Source organism: Sinocyclocheilus anshuiensis, unplaced genomic scaffold, assembly GCF_001515605.1.
Source record: "Sinocyclocheilus anshuiensis isolate Anshui unplaced genomic scaffold, SAMN03320099.WGS_v1.1 scaffold782, whole genome shotgun sequence".
Lineage (NCBI taxonomy): Eukaryota > Metazoa > Chordata > Actinopteri > Cypriniformes > Cyprinidae > Sinocyclocheilus > Sinocyclocheilus anshuiensis.
In genome coordinates, this window is record NW_015546111.1 from 850,188 (window position 1) to 874,179 (window position 23,992).

At 37.1% G+C, this 23,992-nt stretch overlaps 1 protein-coding gene across 1 annotated transcript in view; it reads left to right on the top strand.

Moving 5' to 3' along the window:
• The window catches only part of LOC107700666 (receptor-type tyrosine-protein phosphatase U-like), a 103,790-nt gene extending 85,793 nt beyond the window's left edge, over window positions 1-17,997 (top strand). The window contains exons 21-29 of the mRNA XM_016502403.1: window positions 1,335-1,451; window positions 4,021-4,175; window positions 5,136-5,271; window positions 6,185-6,334; window positions 8,527-8,841; window positions 9,926-10,051; window positions 13,230-13,381; window positions 15,660-15,795; window positions 17,175-17,997. Coding sequence (XP_016357889.1) covers window positions 1,335-1,451; window positions 4,021-4,175; window positions 5,136-5,271; window positions 6,185-6,334; window positions 8,527-8,841; window positions 9,926-10,051; window positions 13,230-13,381; window positions 15,660-15,795; window positions 17,175-17,237 — 1,350 coding nt within the window. The 3' untranslated portion in view covers window positions 17,238-17,997. The remainder of the gene's footprint in view (window positions 1-1,334; window positions 1,452-4,020; window positions 4,176-5,135; window positions 5,272-6,184; window positions 6,335-8,526; window positions 8,842-9,925; window positions 10,052-13,229; window positions 13,382-15,659; window positions 15,796-17,174) is intronic.
• Window positions 17,998-23,992: the final 5,995 nt, after the last annotated feature.

A 23,992-nucleotide genomic window follows, 5' to 3' on the forward strand; every position in this document is an offset into this window, starting at 1 on the left:
ATTACAAACGAGGCATTTGTTGCATCCAGTGGGGACATAATTACGGATTGATTAATTACGGATAATGACTTGTACTGTCTTTTTTACGCGGTGCGTTGTGTATCGTGCCGCGTAAAAATGAAACCATGTCTGCATTTGTGATCGGAGAAACGACAAACAACAAGCGCTACTCTACACTGCTCAAAACTCGCGTTTGAATCATCAGTGGCAAATTCTTTAAATATGAAAACTTACTTACAGTCTGTGAGTCAGCATTATTTGTCAGAACACCGGCATTGTAGGCTACTCTCCCAGGAAACAGTCCTTGTCCTCTGTAAATGCGTTGCTCACATCTGATCTGAATATTTGGGTTGAACTGTTCTGGAACAGTGTTGTAAATACAACTTAACCACTGATTTCTAGTTGTGTCCTCTTTTGGAAGGCCAAACAAAGTAGTTTCGCTTTCACAACGAAACACACAGCGTGAACATTTGGGCGGCGTTATGCAAATCTTCCCACATCATGACGTAGACATTTGGGGGTGTTTAAACGAGGCGTTTTAGGAGGGCGTGGTCCAGTCTTAACTTTTATAAAGAATATCTCTTTGGGTTTGAGACTTTAGTCTTTGCAACTTTATGGATCTTATCTACTCACAAACAGCTTGTAACACTCCAAAGAGAAAGGAAAATGTGGAAATCACATCATATGACCCCTTTAACTCACAGACCGGAAGGTTTAAGATGTAAAATAAGTATAGAATATCAAATTGATATATGTTGGGTTTTTTTTCAGATTTTTGGAAATATTCCAAAATTATACATCTCTATTTATGTATTTTCTTTGAAATGTCTTAAGATGATTACAAATAATCAAGGCTTGTTTTCTGTACAGCATTTCATTAAATTTATTCAAAGCACTTTGATAGCACCAGTATTCTCCATCATTTTAAACATTTTAATATATGAAAAATGTCATGAAGGTACTTTTTTTGGCCAGGTTTTTTAATCAGTTCATGCACAGACAGTTTAAACTGATACAGGAAAATATATAAAATTTCCTGAATTTAATGCCATTTTTTGCTACTGAAGTTTTAATCAGAGAATCTGTTAAAACATCTGTCTTAACACTTTCATACTCATGCGAGATAGAATCATGAAACTAATGTAATGACATGCTTTTTAGTAAACTTAATTGTGCATTAAAATCTTCTCAATATTCATGTTGTTTAATTTTATATTAATCATAAAAATCATTTGAAATATAATGTATCACATATCACCCAGCGCTAGTATCATGCTGCTGTGGACCTCTGATGTTTTCTAACCTGAGTTTGTTTATTTTGGTTTGTCTTTCAGGTGAAATGCTGTAAGTATTGGCCAGATGAGTCAGAGATGTACGGAGACATTAAGATCACCCTGCTGAAGACCGAAACTCTGGCGGAGTACACAGTGCGAACTTTTGCCCTGGAGCGGGTATGAGATGATTTCTCTTCCTCTAGAGACAGGACAGGAAATGATGGGGAAAAGAAGGGTTGTATCTCCCGCATGATCACCACACCACCTCTAAGCCACGGCTCCAACAGGCTCTTATTTCTCACACAGCAATGTGATTTGCTCTGCCATTTGATATGATGCAATCTGTTATGCACACGTTAATGTACAGTCAGCAGGCCATTATCACAAAATAAACGCAGACAGGGTGATCAGGTCTTGTATCGCAGATCTTGTATCACGTTACTCCACATTACCCTGCTTATTACACGGCTACGTACCAAATAAAGAAATGGACATGAATTATTGATTTGAGTTGAAATAATTTTGTTATGTGAGAAGAAAGAATTAGTGGAGTGAAATGAGAGACGTGAAACTATCACAGCCATGTCGAAAATCAATTTTCTTATATCGTGTATACAGTTTAGCATCATTATTCTAAACTATTTGATCTAAGATTGCCATGATTGACCAAATTCGAATCAAGTATTTCCAGCTGTTTAATAATCGCTCATATGTGCTGCTGTTCTGATATGCAGTGATTATATGTAATCTGGATTACGTAATCAGATTGCAAAAATTAAATACTTGTAATTAGACTATATTATATTTTAAAAATGTTTGTTTTATAATTAGTTCATTTTTCATTGATTACATGACTACGTAATATTCACAAAATGGCAGTAAATTCATTGATTCTTCCTAATTCTTCTTTTTTATCCTTTCTAAAAAAAAATGCCTTTTGCTTATATATTGCAGACAAAGACCAGCCACTAGTCATCCAACTATAATTGCATGGAAAATTGAGAGTCAATAAAATAAAATATTTAATCTTTTTAGTTAGTGTTTTATTTTGATTGTTTTAATTTTTTTACATTTTTAAATTTAATTATTAGCTTTTCACAGACCCCCTGCAGTTCCTTCATAAACTCCAGTTCGTTTATGTTTAATGCACTTAATGTTGTTGATGGCACATTTTGCTATAAGTTTGATTGCATCATATAATAATTGCTGTTAATAGTGTTCATCGTCTCTTTGATTACGTCTTTAATTGATTTTTCCGTACATTTCTGCCATATGTACATTAACTGACAGTCACCACTGATAAGCTACCACTAAATATTGTAGAAACTTAATTTGCTGTAAAGTTGCTTTGCAACGATTTGTATTGTGAAAAGCGCTATACAAATAAACTTGAATTGAATTGAATTGATGGTACAAGATTATCCTATTCAAATCAATGATAAGTTAGGTCAAAAATGATCTAAAAGTAATTAAAAAGTACCTAAAATGTAGAATGTGATGGATTACTTACTAACTACACATTTCATAATGTAATTGTATTCAGTAATGAACTACAATTTTTAAGTAATCTACCCAGCACTGCTGATATGTATTGCTTCTTTGCTAGGATTAGGGTAGAACGTGAATTGTGTGTATGCATGCACCCATTTTGCATGTGTGTGTTAGGGGAGAATTTGGAGTGACAGCCCTGTAAATGAAATCAAGCATAGCGTTAGTTCTGGCAGGTCACGTTAGTCAAGCTCGAATCAGCTGACTCTCAGCTGATCCCCATCAACCTATGGGAATACGACACCTATCTAAGTATTCATATATAAGGTCCCAGCAGAGGCCCACCGAGCTGTCTGTTCCAGGATTAGAGCTGCCTCATCTCAGAACGTTTTATGGCGGGCACATTAACTAAAGCATCTCTTTCTCTCTTCTCTCATTATCTCTTCTTCTCTGTGATACAATGGGCTAAATGTGGGTGCGTTTACTGAAATTAGCCCAATTTAACCTCCTCCACCTCACCCCCTGTCTTCTCTTATCATCCTCTTTGCTGTCCTGTGGAGGCGCAGTTCTGTCGACAGCCTTTCATGTGAGTTTTGTGCTTGCCACGGCCCTGTCAATCAAACATGGGGTGTGGGTGGAATGATGTGCTTGTGTGTGTTTGTCGAATGCTGGGGAAGGTTTCTCCTAGTAACCATCAGACAGGCTGTCGGCTGAAGCTTTCTTTGTGTGCATTCAAACAGATGAGCAATTGGGATGCGGTAATAGGAAGTCTCTTAGTGGCCTGTCGAGTAGACATACATGCCTCCCCTGAGTGGGACCACAGAGCTGGGTGTTTATTTCACTGTTGCTTTTGCTAATTCATCTGAGTTTCTCCTGGTGTCTTGAGCCATGAGGAATACAAACTCCAGAAGTGAGTTACCTCAGATTTTTTGAGCCAATGGGAATTTTCTTTTTCATCTAATAAAAAAAAAAAGGAAAACAGTCCAGTTGCAGTTTGTCTTGAATAAATAAAATTAGTAGTAAAATTAAATAAAAATTGTGCCACTTATCTACTTATAAAGCTCAACCGTATCTTTGTTGGAGCCGTGGCCTGGTGGTATGTCCTTACACATTGAGCCAAGATGCTTGTATGGACAATTCGGGTTCAAGTTTCTTATATCTCCTGTGTTCCTTTTATTAAAATGGCAAAATAATTAAATGATATTAAATTCAGTACATATTAATTATAATTGAAGTGTGGAGCATGTTTGTCTTTCAGAGGGGATACTCTGCCAAACACGAAGTATGTCAGTTTCACTTTACATCATGGCCTGAGCATGGAGTCCCATACCACGCCACGGGTCTGTTAGCCTTCATTCGGCGGGTCAAATCCTCCACGCCACTCGACGCAGGGCCTGTGGTGGTCCACTGCAGGTATGGAGCACTGCATTTCATCATATTATAACAGCTAATGTTTGTCAGCCAGAAATGTCTAAATATGTCCATTCAAAAGCTCACCAATGCTAAATTTATTTGTTCAAAAATACAGTAAAAACAATGATATTGTGAAATATTATTACAATTTAAAACAACTGTTTTCTATTTTAATCTATTTTAAAATGTGATTTATTCCTGTGATGGCAAAGCTACATTTTCAGCAGCTATTACTCCAGATTTCAGTGTCACATGGTCCTTCAGAAATCATTCTAATATGCTGATTTGCTGCACAAATACGATTTTGTATTATTATCAATGTTAAAAACAGCTGTGCTGCCTAATATTTTTGTGGAAAGCATAATACTTTTTTAGGATTCATTGATGAATAGAAAGTTTAAAAGAACAGCATTTATTTGAAATATAAATATTTTGTAACATTAATGTCTTTACTGATTCTTTTGATCGATTTATTGCATACTCCCTGAATAAAACTACTTAGTTACTTACCTTACTTAAAACTTACTTACCCCAAACTTTTGAAAGGTATTTGTATGAACATATATGTTTCTATAATATAAAACCAAACAAACTTCTAGTGAAATGTTTTGCTTGAAAATTGAAATGTTTTGCTTGAAAATTGCTATATTTCCTTCAAATACTCCAAGGTAACTTTATGAATACAGTGGGACTATCATGTTACATGTTCAAAAACCTGATATGACCATGATATGTGTCCAAAAATCTGGTTTTACCATTTTACCCATGGTAATACTTTTTGGTATTTTCTGTCAGTGTTTGCTGTCAACTGTTACATGGGACTTTGAATGTTTACATCCTTCCATGTCGAACAGGACTGTGGCACCAGCTTGATCTTTAGTTCATGTCCATCAAAGAAAAAGCAAATGTCATCATTTTTGAGGAAGATCTTGCTATTCGTCTTTCGTTCTTCCTCTTCAGTGTGGGAGCAGGCAGGACAGGCTGCTATATCGTGCTGGATGTAATGCTGGACATGGCCGAGTGTGAAGGAGTGGTGGACATCTACAACTGTGTGAAGACCCTTTGCTCTCGCCGTATCAACATGATCCAGACAGAGGTGCAGCCTCTCACGTGTTTCCCCATAATTCCCTTTACCCAGCTATGAAAAGAGACTTATTACATGACATCTCGTGTATTTGCATAGTCATAAGTTCTGTAGGAGTCGCTATGAATATTCAGAATGTTTAGCCTTGGAATTCAGTGAAAAGCATGTATTGATAGGTGTGAAATGCAAATAATCATCTCTGTTGCATCTGTCCGCTCTGCGGAGGCAAGTGCCTTTGCTTAGATGTTCCAAAATTTGCATATCCAAACTTTATTATGTAAATCCCACAGCCATTTGACTGTTTAAAACCTTAGTAATTATTTGCCAGATGCTTTAATTAAATCCATCCGCAAGTGTTTATGTAGAGCGATGTATACACTCGAAGTGCACTTTGAAACATGCCACAAATTTTTTTTACATCGAAACATGGAGGTTAAACAAATTCTGCTATCGGCATCTATTTACTCTGTATTGTCTTTTGTCTTGCATGCATTGCCACTCCTCCAGTCCTCTCTTTTCTATTCCTCTTGTTCCTGTTCTGATCATTTCTTACTTTATCTATCAAGGGTGTTTTCTCAGAGGAGGTAAGGAAGACAGTGCCTCCTCCACACAAAAAAAAAAAAAAAACACTTGAGAAAATTAAAGTAAATGGAAGCAAATATTACAAAATAAAAATACAGGTTAAAAAAAGGTAAAAAAAAAAAAATCACAGAAAGCAGTGCCTCCTTGTCACTGTGATTGGCTGATTAATGCATTCATGTCTTGCCTGTCATGCACACAACAGCAAATTCACATGAATGTGTCAAATTAGATGGAGTTATAGCAGAGTGGATGGTTCACCCACTCAGACATTATCACTGAATCAAAATTTAAAGTCTACAGCAGGCTATGTGTAGTTATGTCTTTGCTATCTCTTTCTGTATAGGAGCAGTACATATTCATTCACGATGCCATCCTGGAGGCATGTCTGTGTGGGGAGACGGCCATCCCAGTAAACGAGTTCACCCTGGCTTACAAAGAGATGCTGAGGGTGGATTCTCAGAGCAACTCTTCACAGCTACGAGAGGAGTTCCAGGTCTTTGTCAACAATATAAAACAATTTATTTTTTTGTAATTTCTCCCAAGGTCTTGATTGTGAGATCTCTCAATGGTGTAAAATTCCACATGACTGTGTGACTGCACATTTAAACATCCTCTGATTGGCTTTGGATTTGTCTCATTGCGAAGCAGTTTCACATTCAGTGGTGGCAGACAAATTGCTTGTCACCTGAAATGTTCCACATGGCACCTAGTGTTAGAGACAGCTCCCTAACTCACAGGTTGTACGGCCCCATTCTTCAATATCAACCTCTTTGCAAAGTGAAACATGCTGCAGTTAATGTTGGACAGAAATGTTTAGGGACCGTGATAAAAAAAGAACATCACTTATATGGGCATATATACTCATATATTACTCTTTTTAGTTATATTCCAAACGAAGGCTATAGCATAATTCTGAAACTCTTGGGGTCTATTTTTTGCAGCTTAGTTTCCATAAATGACCTGAACAGGGCAGAAAGTTTCACTTTCACAGAAAGTACATTTTTCAAATTAATAAATAACTTCCTATGAAGTTCAATAAATGCTAAACCTGTTCAATGGAGCGAAGCAAGGTTGACGGCAGCAGTCAAACAAGACTCTGAGCTACACAAAGTGTGACATACCCGCTGCCTGTAGATTAACGATCAATACTGTTAAATAAATGTAATTGAGTGTGGCTAGACATTCAGAGGACATTTAAATAATTTTTTTGACTCCAATGAATGATGCCTGCGGCAGCACAGGTCCATTCCATGGCGTATGTACACCTACACACATAACAATGAGAAAACTGAGATGTAATAAATGGCAGAATGTTGAAAACTTTCGGAACTTAGAATCCTTTATTTCATTTGTATACACTGGCAACGTGGGCATCATAGGGGAAGGTTCTTCAGTAGGAGACTATTGATTACAGAAGTTTAATTGTTTTACTAGAACATCGAACAGAAATAATAAAGGTAGTAGTGCAAAACGTGTAACAGAAGAAATACCTCGCATTCGTTGTCCATTGGGAGCAGTAGTCAGCCGTGTTTCACTTTGCCACAGATCCCCAGGGAGCGAAAGGCCGGTGAAGGTTATTTCATAAAAGATGTACCACTCCATATGTGTTGCTGAGAATACTTTTATTGATTCAGTGGAAGTATGGCAGAACTACCCTTGCTCTCCTGCACTTACCTCTACATTGCATTTTTCTGACTTTACTTTCCAGGTGAATTATAATGCATTCATTATAAGCAATTTTTAGCTGTACAGGAAGTACAGGAAAGCTGATTTGGTTTACAGGGTGTACAGTATATTGTTCTATAGTTATTAGGGTTTTGTACATACATATTTTTGATGTTTATGTAGACGTCATGTTTTCTGTTGAATTGTTGTTATATATGTTCCTTTGGCTGTAGTAGAGAACAGCAAATCTATTTACCTTTTGGTTTTCATGGGGAAGAGTGCATGTATCATGTCTGTTTGATTTGCACTATTTTTTCCTGACTTTGATAAGCTTATAGAAACGGTATTTGTTATGTATGAGGTTGGCCTTTTGTTTGGTAGTAGCAGTAATAGTTTAGACGAGTGAGATTTAATGCATGTTAAAGCTAGTTTCAAAAGCTGTTGTTGGAGTTGGGGCACATCTGCGGTCACCAGATACACAATACTATTAGTGCATAATGGAAATCTTCATAATCACCAACGTGCCAGCACGAGTCACTTTAGTTTTCTAACCTTTCTTTCTTTCTTTCTTTCTTTCGCTTTTTCATTTTGTTTTTAAGAAAGAATCAAATTTGATCTTTTGAGATAAATATGAATATATATATATATATATTGCATACATTTATTTTTCAGTTTTAGTCATTTTAATACTCCAACTTAGTTATTTTATTTTAATTGCCACGGTGACATTTATTTTTTTCTTATTTTTATTTTTATTAGGTATTTTTTATTTAATTATGTAGCTTTTCTTTCAGTTAACAAAAACTATAATAATTAATTATAGAAGTTTATCTTTAGGCAAAACAAGTTATAAAAACATTGATTTGAAATGTCTCGCTCTGAACTTTTTGATGTCATAGAAATGCATTAATAAACCCATTGGCAGGGATAATAATAAACCCACTGACCTCATTGAAGTTGTCAATGAAGCCTCAAGCACAGGAAATTGTTTAGCATATCCTCCATTTCTTTTTCCCTCAGACTCTAAACTCTGTGACTCCTCATCTGGACGTCGAGGAGTGCAGCATAGCCTTGTTACCACGAAACCGTGAGAAGAACCGCAGCATGGACGTTCTCCCACCTGACAGGGCCCTCGCCTTCCTGGTCACCACTGAGGGAGAGAGTAACAACTACATTAACGCGGCACTGATGGATAGTTTCTACCGGCCTGCTGCCTTCATTGTAACCCCGCACCCACTGCCCGGCACAACCTCTGACTTCTGGAGGCTGGTGTTTGACTATGGCTGCACCTCTGTGGTCATGCTGAATCAGCTGAACCAATCGAACTCTGCTTGGGTAAGTGAAAGCATCCACACAGCCAGCAGAAGTTCCACTAAATACAGCGCCCAAGAGGACTTTGGGAGTTTTTCTTCAAAATACATCTTTATAGGTTGCCTTTTTGCATTCGCATCATTGCATGTCCTTTGAAGTCGTTTAAGCTATTTTGTCCACAGCTTCTGTTAATCTCCTTGTGAAATGTTCTATATTCATAAGCATATAGTCAAGTCTCATTTACATAAAGCTTCCCTTTGAGTTTGCGGAGTTGCATTCCGGTGCTCTTCTCGATCACGGTTCTCTGAAAACCCTGACGTGCGCTAACATGCCGGCAGTTGCTCAGTGTCACTCTCGCAGTCGATCTGTTCCTTTTTCTCTCTGTGGTGGATTAACGTCTCTCCCTCTTCTTCATTCGCACGATTGCTCTCTGCAGTCCATAAGTATTAATATTTATCACCTCACTTGCTTTGCTGTCATTAATGTTCTTCGTCTTTCTCGCCTGTTCTCACCGTCTCCGCCCGTTTAATTTCAGCTCAGTTCGGCTTAGTAAGGCTACAGCATTTCGTATGTATGGATGGTGAATTCCAAGGCTGCAACATATTCCAAATACAGATGAGTCAAAATATTCATTCGATTGAATGATAAAAATGGTGAATCTCATTCATTTCGCATCACATTCTTGGATTGAAATCCTTTTGGGTTTTTAGATTATGGGGGGTTGGCCTCTGACTGTCCTGCTTGATCATCATAAGTTCAGCAGCTATACTGTAATATATACTTCATTCAGAAGCCTTTTCTTTCAAGAACCCCTTTCCCTCTAGAACCTTTTTCACTCTAGACACTTTTCCCTTGCAGAACCCTCTAGACCTTTTTTTCCTCCAGAATTCATTTCCTTTTCTTCCCTATTCTTCTCTCTTTTTACTTTAAACATTCCATGAAGAAATGATTAAAACACCTTCTTGAATGTCTTGAACTCATGTAATGCTGAATTGTGTTTTTTATTCAATTAGAGAGAGAGAGAATGAATGAAATGATTCATTCATTCATTCATTCTCTCTCTCTCCTTCTGTCTTATATCTCATTCGGTTTTCTTCTATCTTTCCAGCCTTGTGTGCAGTACTGGCCTGAACCAGGTCTTCAGCAGTATGGTCCTATGCAAGTGGAGTTTCTGTCCATGTCTGCAGATGAGGACATCATCACCCGACTTTTCCGGGTCAAAAATGTGACAAGAGTGAGTTCCATAAATGATAATTCACTTTTTAATATATAAGAAGTTTTCCTCACATTACCTTATTACATTGTAGCCCTAGCAGACCCTTAATATACCCTTAAGTTAACAGAAAGTTAATCACTTAATCATCATTTTTACTCACTTCATAAAATTGCTTTAATTGAGCAATTATGCAAAATTACATCATACTGAAGCATTTTTTAAAAATAAAGTTTACTCACTTGATCCTTTTGGGCCTCTAAAGGTATACATAAGGTAAAATGTCATCCAGCTGTGCAAATGAGCCTCTTAATGTTCTTTCTAAAAATGCAAAGTAGATTCCAAAGTAATTTCCTGGGAGAATTCCTTGAATTACCACCACAGGGTTTAAATGATATTCTGCGATAATACATTTTTCATACCTTGGAACCACTATATCATTATGTTGTGCCATTTAACTGTCAGCTTAATTCCACAAATTTAAAAAAAACTTTTATGTAATATTTGAAAAGCTTTGAAAGGCGTTTTACATTACTCTGTTAGCTATTATGCCATGTTACATTCAGATCACGATTTAATAGACTACAAGATAAAGAGTTTAATAAATAGGGTTTGTCAGTCCAATATATTTTGTCAGCCAAAGCTACAAGAGCAATTAAAGAACAGAGGAAAATCTATTTCAAAATATCCATTTTCATACCATCAGCACGACACTTCATATGGCGGCACTTTCGCAGGCAAGGACAGATGCCTAAATACGTTTTTATAAGCCTGCAGATATGAAATATACATTAATGAGTATGCCACTGAAGGTCATTTTTACCACTTTCAATTTGCCCCAGCTTGTCATTATTCTAAGGGCTAATTTTGTCCTGTTTTGTTCTGCGAATTTTTTATAGCAGTGCTCTTTGCCTAGTAGATGCCTGCATTTTTCTCTCAGCTCGATGTACTTTTGACAGATGTCACAGTGTTATAATGCTTTGGCATGCAGCGTGTCTGTGGAATGTTAGAAACTAAGGCGATTGAGTGGGGGGAAGGCATTTCCAGTGCTGTAGAGGGAATTAAAGGGGTGTGTGGATGGGTGCGCTTGTGCGAGTGTGTTATTCAAATGTGACATCTCTATTACTTAGATTGTGTGGTGGAGAATGTTAGTGTTACTGTTTTTGTACGCTTCTGATTTAAAGGGGTCATAAGATGCGATTTAAAGTTTTCCTTTCTCTTTGGAGTGTTACAAGCTGTTCGTGCATAGATAAGATCCCTAAAGTTGCAAAGACTAAAGTCTCAAACCCAAAGAGATATTCTTTATAAAAGTTAAGACTCGTCCACACCCTCCTAAAACGCCTCGTTTAAACACGCCCCCACGTCTACGTCACTGTGTGGGAAGATTTGCATAACACCGCCCAAATATTTACACAAAGAAAGAAGGCATAACGTTTATTCTCGCTGTAGTATTGTTGCTGCCGCCGCCGCCATGTCATGGAGACGCTGTGTGTTTCGGTGTGAAAGCGAAACTACTTTGTTTGGCCTTCTTGCATGGACAGTCTGGCACTTCTGACTCACAGCCTGTAAGTACATTTTAATATTAAAAGAATTTGCCACTGACGATTCAAACGCGAGTTTTGAGCAGTGTAGGGTAGCGCTTGTTGTTTGTCGTTTCTCCGATCACAACATGTTTTATGTTTACGCGGCGGGATATGCAACACAACGCGTAAAAAGACAGTACAAGTCATTATAATTAGTAATTATATCCCCACTGGATGCAACAAATGTCTCGTTTGTAATTGGTTTTATTGGTTTTGTGTCGTCGCGCCGGGACACGGCATCACAATATGGTAAGGGGCGTAACATTTCCGTCACACGCTTGAGGCATTTGGCCAATCACAATGCACTGGATAGCTGGCCAATCAGCGTACACCTCGCTTTTCAGACCGATGAGCTTTGTAAAAATCGACGCGTTTCAGAAAGGCGGGGCATAGAGGAGCAGCAATAAAGTACAGTATGTGGAAAATAATGTTTTTTGAACCTTAAACCGCATAAACACATTGCATTACACCAAATAATGTTCTTTTTAGCAACGTCATATGACCCCTTTAAAGCGGTGCACTTTCTGCGCTGTTGTATGTCTGCTGTAGAGACTTGGTTTTTTTTTAATCGCTTAGAAATATGGGCATTCATGGGTTGTGATTATCCAGGAAATCTTACATGTTAATGGAAAAATTAAATCTTGCATATTAGTTTAATCCTCCATATTATGTTTGATGATGCGCTTGGCTTATTTTAATGATTGATTAAATAATGGATAAAAACAAGACATGGTTTGTAGTCTGATTTTTGATGTACAGCAGGGTAAAGGATATTGGAATATAGAGGTTAGGAGAACGTTGGAACCTAAACATTCTTTTTCCTGGCTAATCAACAGAGAATGTTAAATTGTCCTCTTTGGGAACCAAAAACTAAAGTTGCCAGGACATTCTGAGAACTTAAAATTGTTAGTGAGGTGCGTAAACTCTGTAATTGCTGGTTTATGTTAAAAAATTGTTGTTATTTACTGGACAAAATTTCCCCTTAAATTTCAGCTCCACCCTTTATTCTGTATATCAAACAGCCACACAACAACTGATGGCACAATGCGTCATATTCAAATTGAACATGAATGAGATTCATTGAGCATTATTATCTGTAAAAACAGCTCAATTTTCATTTAAAAATCCTTTAATTTGAATATAACTTCATAATACACCCTATGACCTAATTTAACTTCCTCTGGCATCTATGTATGTCCTATCAATTGTTTACAAATTGAAAGAACATTTTAGCAGAAAAATCATTGTCAAACTTGTTAAAGTGTGTCGCTCAGCTATGGTCAGCTATGGTCAGCTCACTTCCTCCCAGCAACCCTGAGGGCAGTTTCGGGGTGTGCCTCAGGGCTCTATATTAATTCCACCTGTGTTTGAAGCCAAAGCAGGCGTGTATCAGGGCTAGCCTTACAGTGTTTCTTCCCCACCCGAGTGAAACTCTTTCCCAGCAGACTCATTCATCACAACCTAAACGCTGCTGACTTGGCACTGCTGAGACCTCAGCATGGAGAACAGTTCTACGCTACTGTACACATTCATAAACAAGCCCAAATGCACAGCTGGTGATGCATTACTGATCGTGACCTTTCCTTTTCCCCCATCTCATCCATGTGAAGCTGCAGGAGGGTCAGCTGGTCGTGTGCCAGTTCCAGTTCCTGCGCTGGTCTGCGTACCGTGACGTGCCTGACTCCAAAAAGGCCTTCCTCAACCTGCTGGCCAGCGTGCAGAAGTGGCAGAGGGAGTGTGGGGAAGGTCGTACCGTCGTCCAGTGCCTGTGAGTAGTATTGTTAGAATCATTAGAATCAATTTCCATTGTGTCTGTTTAGGTTTGCATCTGGATATCTGTACATTCAATTATGGCCAGTTCAAATTATTCATAGTGTTAATGCAAATAGATTAAGTAAACTTCCATTTTGCAAATTAAATTTGCACAAATAAATTAAGTTGTGACAATATGATCAAGAATTTTGTTGCATTAGCTCATTTTAATTAGCTAAACTGAACAAACAGTTGCTCTTTTTTGAGTGTATTCTAATATTTCTTTGTTAATGTTTTGGTTTGATTATTTGGCATTCTGTCTATTGATTTTTGCTGCACAGTAATACACTCCTACAACTGTATATTGTAATCTGTCATAAGCTTTATGTACTGCTAATTATATGCAGACAAATGATACAAAAAAGAGAAATCAGCTAATTGATGCAGTCCTGCTGTGCTTAACTACATCTTTTACTTCCACCATGTGTCCTCTGCAATGTGTCATTGATTGATGTTTCCCCAAGCAACTGATGCAAACAGATTCAGATAATTTTTTTCTATTTGCACGGTGAGATGTATGTCTGGTCTAGCAGGTGCACCGGCACTCTTCATCAGTAATAAAAGTAGTGGAAGATCTATGAGCCAGTGTGTTTCCAAACACTTTCCAATTTGAGATTTTATTATTTTAGAGTTTATTTGGAAACAAGTTCAATTGGAACTACAGGAAGTGGAATTTACTGGAATTTACATTCAGAAGTTCGGGGTCAGATATTTGGGTTGGGTTGGGGGGGGGGGGATCTTTTGTAACATTATACACTACTGTTCAAAGGTTTGAGGTCAGTACTTTTATTCAGCAATGATATGTTAAATTGATTAAAAAAAAGTGATAGTAAAGACATACTTTGAGAGAAATATTTCTATTTTGAATAAATGCTGTTCTTTTTACTTTTTATTTATCAAAGAATCCTGAAAAAAAGTAGGACAGGTTCCAACGAAATATTAATAAATCAACCTGTTAGAATGATTTCTGAAGGATCATGTGACACTGAAGACTGTAGTAATGGCTGATGAAAATTAAGCTTTGCCACCACCGGAATAAATTACATTTTAAAGTATATTAAAATAGAAACCTAATATTAATTGTAGTCATGTTTCACAATATTACTGCTTTTACTGTGTTTTTGATCAAATAAATGCAGCCTTGATGAACATAAGAGACTTCTTTAAAAATCCTACAAACCCCAAACTTTGAAATGGTAGTTTAAATTTGATTCAATAAAAGGCAATATTTCAGTTTTGAATGGTGCACAACTCGGCCATAAACTTCTATACAGCTAAAACAGAAATAAGAGAAATTACAGTATAAGCCAAATCAAAGAGGAAAAAAAGGGAAAGATAAAAGCATTGTATTAACACTGAAGAGCAGAAATAAATGAGCTAATAAAAAAAGCAGTTACTCTGAATGACAAAATGCACGTTGACCATTAGGTGATGTTCCTGCCTTGCATATTGTTGAAGCTCCTTGCTCCTACGGCCTGGGTGATGGCCATTGTGCCCTTGAACGGCACACTTCATCCTTGTCTTCACACAGTGTTATCTGTGTGTGCCGTGACCCCTATCTCTGTTTGCCAGTGAGCCAGATAAGAGATTATATATTTCTGTGTACCTTTGCAAACAGATCATGAACAATATTCTGACATGAACAATTAAACAAACAAAACGGCTCTCAAATAAAATAATTTTCTAAACAGGGACTTCACTCATGCCCAGACTCACTGATCTTAGCCTAGGTGTTAACATGGTCATTATCCTTTTAACCGCACCCTTCACTTCCCCCATGGCTTCGTTTCCCCTCCTGCCCACCGAGCTGCCTCATCTGGAACCCCAGGCACGAATTCGCTTCCCATCGCCGCCCAGAAGCACATCACTCAAAACTGTCACACAGTGTTACCAACCACAGGCAAAGAGAAGAGATTATGGAGATGAAATCAATTATGCTTTAATACAGAACAGCACAGGCCTTTCTCAGCGCTAAATCCAGAGCTGCCAAAGCACTGACTGCGATTGATTATCTCACCATTGCCTCATCTAGCTGCCGCCGTCGTGCTGTATGCATACATAGCAGAAGACCTCGGCGGATCTTCAAAAAGCTCTTTGTATGCCTCTGGTGTAGGCTGGTTTCATATTAACTGGATATGAGAAATTTCTGCTGTAGACAGATCTGTTTCTCCACTATCTTCAGTGTCTCATCTTTACTCATGACAGCCGGGTTTGTTGTATTCTTGTCTGTCTAGGAACGGCGGTGGCCGCAGCGGAACGTACTGTGCCAGCAACATCCTGATGGAGATGATCCTGTACCAGAACATGGTGGACATCTTCTATGCCGTCAAAACCCTTCGTAATGCTAAACCCAACATGGTGGAGACACTGGTAGGTACCTAAGTTCATTGCCAGTGAAATCAAACTATAACAGATCTATTCAGAGAAAGAATAAAGAGATTATTGACAAAACAAATGGGAGGAATCGCAAAAGGAAGTCTTGCCTTCGAATTAAACGGCCAAATGCCAAAAGCATCAGTTTAGCTACAGTCTGTACCGTAGACCAGGGCTTATCTAGAAAATTGACAGGCCCCCTCACTTTTTCCTGGCCCCAATGAGGGGTTTTCAATCTTTTGGATGCCAGAGAACCCCAAATATGATCAGGGACCTCCTAACTAATATAGAAAGGTGGCTTAATATTTTCATGTATAAATACTTATACCATGTGTAAATAAATAAATGAATGAATGAATAAATGAATAAATAAATGTGAAATTTAGAAGATGACAAAATTGTCATTGTTTCCTAAATTAAATTCGTTTGCTTTTGTATTGTCATTGTGTTATCTGATGTTTTTTTTTTTTTTTACAAAACCATATGCAGATACAATAAAATAATACTAATTAATGATTTATATCCAGTTTTTATAAGAATGTTATCAAATTTGCTGAATGTTAATGTAAAAAAAAAACTGACAGCTCTAAAAATAAAATAATGATTTGCAGTGTTGGGGGTAACGCATTACAAGTAATGCGAGTTACGTAATCAGATTACTTTTTTCAAGTAACTAGTAAAGTAACGCATTACTTTTTAATTTACAAGAGAATATCTGAGTTACTTTTTCAAATAAGTAACGCAAGTTACTTTTTTTTCCAATTTATTGATTGACAGCTCTCCTGTCCCCATGTTGAGAGAAATCAGATGTTACTGTAGTTCTAAAATAAATATGAATATGCATTAATTCATCTCACTCACAAAAAAATAAAAAAACAGATTCAGTATTCCTCAAAATGAATCAAAATAATGCAACTCTGAATATGACGCAAACCTGCAATAATTAAGCGTTAAACAACACAAATATCCTTTATGTATTTAATCCCATTCTATTAACCAATGTCTTTGCTTCTGACCTTCGATGATCCAGTTCAACCATACTAATAAGCAAAAATTACTTATGTATTGTAATTACTTGTAATTACTTATGTATTCCGGTTTCCACAAAAAATATTAAGCAGCACAACTGTTTTCAACATTGATAATAATAAGAACTGTTTTTCAAGCACCAAATGACCAAATTGTAATAATATTTCACAATATTACTGTTTTTACTATATTTTGATCAAATAAATGCAGCCTTGATGAGCATTAGAGACGTAAAGACTTAAAGAATAACATTCTGACCCCAAATTTTTGAACGGTAGTGTTTACGTAGATATGAAATTAAATTATTGCACTAATTCTCTCATTTCTCTGTGTCTTGTGTGGTGCAGGAGCAGTATCGTTTCTGTTATGAGCTGGTTCTGGAGTATTTGGACTGCTTGGAGGTCAGATAGCGGAATCCCCCCACTCCCCTCCAATCCTGCCATCCTGACCTCACTGCACGGAGCAGGACCACCAGCAGGCTCACTCTCACACCCCCTAATCACCCCTGCTTCCCGTCTTTCTGCCGTCTGTTGGCCAGATCATAAAAGCCGAAGGAAGAAGTGGGTTCCAAAAAAAAGCGGAGTAGCGTTTTCTGCCTTTTTGCCCCAAACACCTAAATATGTTACACCCTTCTTTGACATGGCTGTTTTTTCGGTTTAGGATATTTTCAGCATATTTTCCTCAGAACTGTGAGCGATTCCAGAGCCTGGCTTGGTGCGGTGTGGTTGGTTTATCTCTGCTCGCAGAGATAGTTGGCCGTTTCTAAAAATGGCAGTTTTATTTTACACCTGCCTGTTTCTCTCTGGCTGGCTGGACTGAGTAGCAAAAATAAGCATCACTTGGAGAAGGTCTCTTCATGTGCAGTGCAGTGGAGTTGAGAGTTGGGCGTCTTTACCGTGGCTCTTAAAAAGAAGTCGGGCACTTGCCATGCCCCTTAAAAAGTGCCAAAAGGGCAAACACACACATGCATGCTCAAACACTGACATCCACACACACCGATTCAACCAGCAGACAGCTTTCCATCAACTGCCTATCAAGACGCCGATGCCTCTTCAATGCAAAGGACACGCTGTTTCACCAACGTTTAGCGAGACATGTCTCCCTCATGGGTACTTTTCTCTGAGGATTGGTTCTTGTATCATCGGAGGCGGAGTTTATTACTATACATGGTGCCAGTTTTGAGAGAGCGCAGTTAATAGTCTTTTTACAACAAGACGAGGCGAAACTGTCAGAAGTGAGGAGAAAGGGACCAGAAGGAACACCGGCAATCTTCTTCTTTTCACTTGTAACTATTTATCGGACTGACTCGTGTTCTTTCAGTGGATTTGTTTAATAATTGTGCAGCTTTGAGTGTACAGCTGAATCCTGGGCTCAAGATTTTGCAACGCATCCCTTTAAGTTTACATATTCACAGTCCATTTCTGTTGCATTGCTGTATTTGATGGGTTTTATTTGCCATTTTAAGAGCCTGGATACACAGTGCTTTATCATCTGATTGTCAAGTGTGCAATTAATGAATACAGTACTGTGGGTGTCTGATGATGTTTTTTTCAAGCATCAGAGGTACAAATCCTATGTTAGCTTGTCGAATTTCTGTTTAAGATAGTAATTTTGGCCTTTCACGCCCTCAGAAATCCATTATTAATGCTATATATTTAGTTATACAGTTAAAAATAAATTTTTTTTGTTGCCACATTGTAAAATCAAATCATCAAAATGTCTTGCTTTTAAACTTGCTTTAAGATTCTCAAAGATTGGTAACGGAGTTACCAAAGAATGTCCCATAGAAAATGCATTAAAAACCGCTTATATACTGTAAAATTTAATGTGAATTTCTGAGGTTGAAAATCTAAATTGTCATAAGTCAAAGAACCTTCTTTCACTGTTGGTTGAAAAGAAAAGAAAAGAAAAGAAAAGAAAAGAAAAAAGAAAAGAAATACTGTAAAATTTAATGTGAATTTCTGAGGTTGAAAATCAAAATTGTCATAAGTCAAAGAACCTTCTTTCACTGTTGGTTGAAAAGAAAAGAAAAGAAAAGAAAAGAAAAGAAAAGAAAAGAAAAAGTAATTTCTTTAAGAGCTCCAGACTGTAATTTGTAATTAATTTGTGGAAGGTGCCAGACAGTTTAGTGCAGTAAGTAGAGCTGACAGCCAGGAGTTCAGCGATAAAAAATACCATTGAATTTACCACCATTGAACTACAGTAGTTTAAACTAAAAGAACTGAAAATAAGAACTGAAATAAAAGAATAAAATAGTCAGAGTATCCACATCAGTATTACACAAAAACACACATCTCTCAAATTGTTATGACCCCCAACTGTGAAATTGCCATACCAGCAAGATGCCAAGTTAGCAAACCACAGAGGCGTTTCCCATTGATTACATTACTCTGCATAAACCATCTCAGATGTCAGCCTGCCTCAGTCCACACTGACTGACAGCTCGCGACCGCATCAGATGACTGATGGTGTTAACAAGCTATTGTAGTTAAAGGGACCGCTCACTCAAAAATGAGAAATCTGCCATTATTTACTGTTCCAAACCGATAGGACTTAATTTCTACTGTGAAACACAAAGGATACATTTTGATTTACAATCTTATGGGATTTGGGACAATATGATGACAGAATATTCATTTTTGGAGAAACTGTTTCTCTAAGGGAGCCAGAGAAAATATTGATTGAACAGATTATAATGACAGTGTTGTGACTTTCTTCACCAAATCCCCCTGTGGACTTTCTTGGAAAGTGCCTGGACACTCAGATCTCAAGTGGAAAGTATGTGTACATATAGATGTATATTTGTGTTCTTTGAATAGTATGTGAATAAAGTTTGTTCAGCCAGATTTAACAATTGAAAAGTGACAGAAAGAGTTGAATGTACTGTATAAGACCTATTTCCTATAAATATGCCGCCAAAAGATCTGACAAATGCTCAGTCAGCTGAGGAGGATCTCTAAAAGCCATTCCAAAGTTGCCCCTTCAGAAGGCCCATTCAGTCACTTTAAAAACAGTCACTAAAAAAAAAAGTGTTTTTTGTTTTTTTTACCGTGCTCATTCCAAAGACATTAGCCAGCTTCTAATGGTAGTCATGCATAACTATCCCTAGGGTGTCACTATGAGAGAGGAAGGACTTTAGCCACTCTTGACAACTGTTGAGCCAGGTCCTTGTTTTTTTTTTGTGCGTTTTATTTGTTTATTTGTTTCCTTCCAAGTGTTTCTGTATGATGCTGAATGAACTGAAAAAGAACTGTGTTTTTGACCATGTGTTTGTGGGACAGGAAGAGGACACAAGAGGCATATATCTCATGGGGAACTGAGGGTTGGGGTGGGACGGGTGTTCAAACAACAATAAAATGTTCTAAGACTGTAACTTCTATTGGAGTGTTCGTTTATTTAACCTCTCATGCTTATGTAGCTTTAAAGGTAACACTTTACAACATAGTTTAATTTGTCAGTAAATGCACTCGGTATCATGACATAATGAACCATACTTTTAGCATTTTTTAATCTTAATAATATAAAGAATAATAATATAAAATTAACTAAGCTGTCATATATTTGTACTAAGCTATAATATATATGTAACTAGCTGTAATATATTTTTTAAAGTTGCAGATGAAACAGATTAATGGTTTGATAAGAAAATACTAATTCAGTTTTTTTCTACTTCAAAATTCCCGTTTAATACAATTACTTTTAATTACTTAAAACATTTTTAGAAAATTTAATTACAGAAATTTAACATTTCTGAGTTAATTTTTTTTAAATACTTTTTTTTTTTTTGGTAAATCTTGTTTTTTATTAGTTTATGATAACTGCATTAGCTAATGTAAATGTACATTATTAATGTTAATAATGTACATTATTCTGTTTTCAATTTTGAGTACATATAGTTTAAAAGAAGTTCTAATTTAATTTAAGCAATGTTGAGAGCATTTGATGTCATTGCATTATGGAATACACAATTCTGATTGGTCATCCATGGCAACATTATATATCAGGGCCCAGTTTTAACAAACCGTGCAAGCTAAGAAAACACTTTTCTACATGTTTATATTTTAATCTTAACCACTCCCCTGTTTTTTGCAACAGGTTATTCAAACAAACTCAACCGGAAGCATCTTGTGTCTCCGTTACCATTTGTAGCAATAATGACTGAAATATCACTGGAATATTTTTGCAGTATTCACCTTGTTGCATGGCCGATTCTTTTGTACATTGCAATGGGCTATTTTTTTAGTGGTAGTTTTATAATATACAGGTAAGATTAAAAAGTAATTTCAGTTCAAATCAATATTTCATGCTCACAGCTTCATTTGTTTGGTCACCCTATCTGTGATCATTTTGTGAGAATGACCGGCTGGCTACACATTATCCCTTGCTTATTGTAAACAGTGTTTATAAGAAGTCATGGCATTTGCAACAGGGTACACTGTGCTGTGCAATTGTTGAAAACCCATTACTAGGCAGACAGTCCATAATTATGTGGAGTCTGGGAGAGAAGTCAGGGCTCCTATTGTTCTTGGGCACATCCTAAATGGAACTTGAACATAAAGACTGACCGGACTGACATTTTATATCCTGATGCTTTGTCAGCCAGATCTGCTCTTGTGGGATGGACTCGTAGTCTCTGCTGATTCATTAGATTCTCTCTGCCCTTTTAGACCACTGTCTGTCTGCCTTTCCATCCTTCCCTCCTGTCGCTTTCTCAGTCTGGTGGTTCTTATCACTGTCTTTCTATCTCTGTAATGTCTATTTTTGTACTCAATCTCACTTGCGCCTGCCCTAGCTCTCTCAGTTGCTCCTTTTTTGTATTCCTCCCATTTCCTACCGTGGATGTGAGGTGGCTGCAGACCGCAGGCTTTCACAGTTGCTCGTAGAGGAGATGTGAATTATTCAACAGGCCTGCAAAGTGATCCAGTGTTGGAGCTTAAAGACATGCCAGATTAATTAGAGGACAAGACCTCCTCTGTCATTGCGCATATAGGGAACTGCAGTGTGTTCACGCCACTGTTGAGGAGTCACCAGCTAAAAGCAAGGCTAACTACATTTTTCAGTGGCGTTACAGTAGCTCAGCTCAAACCTTTGTAGGTTTATTAGGAACAAGCCAAGGATTTGTGAACACAACTTTTATGAATTTTGAAGCCTAAATACAATTGGCAGAAGTAAAAAGCTAAATGTATAGGCTATAAACAAACTACACCATGGTTGCATGACTTCAACATCACCACCATTAGGCTTCCGACAATTCTTTCAGTCTTTAATTAAAAAAACAAAAAAAAAAAACATTTTCCCTGAAATTTTTCGTTTAGTTATTAGTTTGCAAGAACATGATTATATATACAGTGAGGCTGTAAAAATGACCTAGTGAGTAGATGAGTTTAGCTCTTTGGTGTGATGACGTTTAATATCCCTGACATCCTTGGCCACATGTCAAGACAAATAAAAGTTTAAAAAAAGGGGGTGTTAACTGATGTATTTTATGTCATTGATGAACGTGAAACTTATTTCACCTTATTTCAGACCTTATTTCAGGCACTTAACCAAAAACCCATTCAAAAACCCATTGACTTTTAAGACGATGGAATTGGAAGTGCTAAAATGCTAACTTGTTTCCAAGTTTTTGCCTACAAATCATCCCTGCAGCACTCTACTGACTGACAGTTTATTAAACCGATGGAAGTGCAGTTGGTGGGTGATAATCTAAATATGGCTGAATGTCACCTAATTCATATTCATGAGTCAGAATGATAGCATTTCTAACATGCCCCTAGCGCTTTTATCGCATTTATAATGCCTCTCGTGCTTGAACTTTAACACGTTAGATTCATTCATTAAAAACCATATAAATACTGCTTTTATTCAATTATGAATTATATAACATGATCATTTTAAAATATATTGCCCCTTTTGGCCTATGTGTAATATTTTTACATGGGTAAAGCATGAACACACGTTTGGAGATGATCGTTTTAGCATTTACAATACCTTTTCTTGCCTATTCCATAGTGGGTTACTTTTTTTCCTTTTCTTTTTGCCTTTATTTTCCCTTTTTTTTAAACGTACGTTCAGATAAATAAATTAATTAATTCAGTAAACCTCTTTTTCAGTCCCAAAAGAATCCTTCAGCATTTCCCTTGCAATTTTGTCCCTCTTTGAGGATCTTCAGACATTCTGCTGATCAGCGGCCAATAGATGCTAATCTTCTGTCCTTGGAGAGGTCATACTATGGACACTCAGTCTCTCCCATCTTTATCCCGTCTCTGTTTTCATGTTGTGGTTCTTAAACTCACAGATGTAAGTGCCAGTGCTCTCCTCTGGGCTTTGAAGTGTGATTTCTCTATGCAAATTGTAGGTTTGCTATGTATATCACACACACTTCCCAACAAATGTTTGCTTTTCAGCCGTTATCTCTTCCCGTTGCTGTGTAAAGCAGGTGGGAACCTTCTAGGCGCTTCGGTTCGGTGCCTTGTAAAGTGGGTAGAAGAGACCCCAGCCAGATGGCCTGCTTTTGGACGTTCCTGGTTGACAAATCCTATGGCAGTCCAAACGTGCCATCTTATCTTGTCCGGTTTGTATGTACCATCTGTTTCTCCTCAGCTTATCTGTGAGATATGCTGCTCTGTTTATCACGTGAGGCTTTCGCTGTTAATGCAAAAATGCACTTGTTTTTTTTTTTCAGGAAAGAATGGATGATGTGCTTAAAGGGCATCCCTGATGAAAACCTTTGAAACTATGGAAATGTTTCCAGATGGCCTGAAATATACCATATGTACTGTATATTATTCTATCTACTTTGCTTTTTTCATGTTTAGTTGTAACTTTAAGTATTTGTGTTATTATTAGAAGTTCCATTTAAAGTTTATCTCTTCTCTTTTTACCATGATTTTTTTTTAACTAATAAGGAAAAAAATTGTTTTTTTAATACCAAATTAGCATATAGTACAATGATTTCTCAAGGATCATGTGACACTGAAAACGGACGTTTTTCCATCACAGAATAAAATTTTTAAATTATTAAGATAATATATTAAGTATAAATATTAATTGTATTTTTCTGTTTCTACTCAGAACATCTTAAAAATATTGCTGACCTCTACTGCAATGTATATGGCTTTAAGTTTTCCAACTAGATATCAATGACTGATGACCAAAATAATTA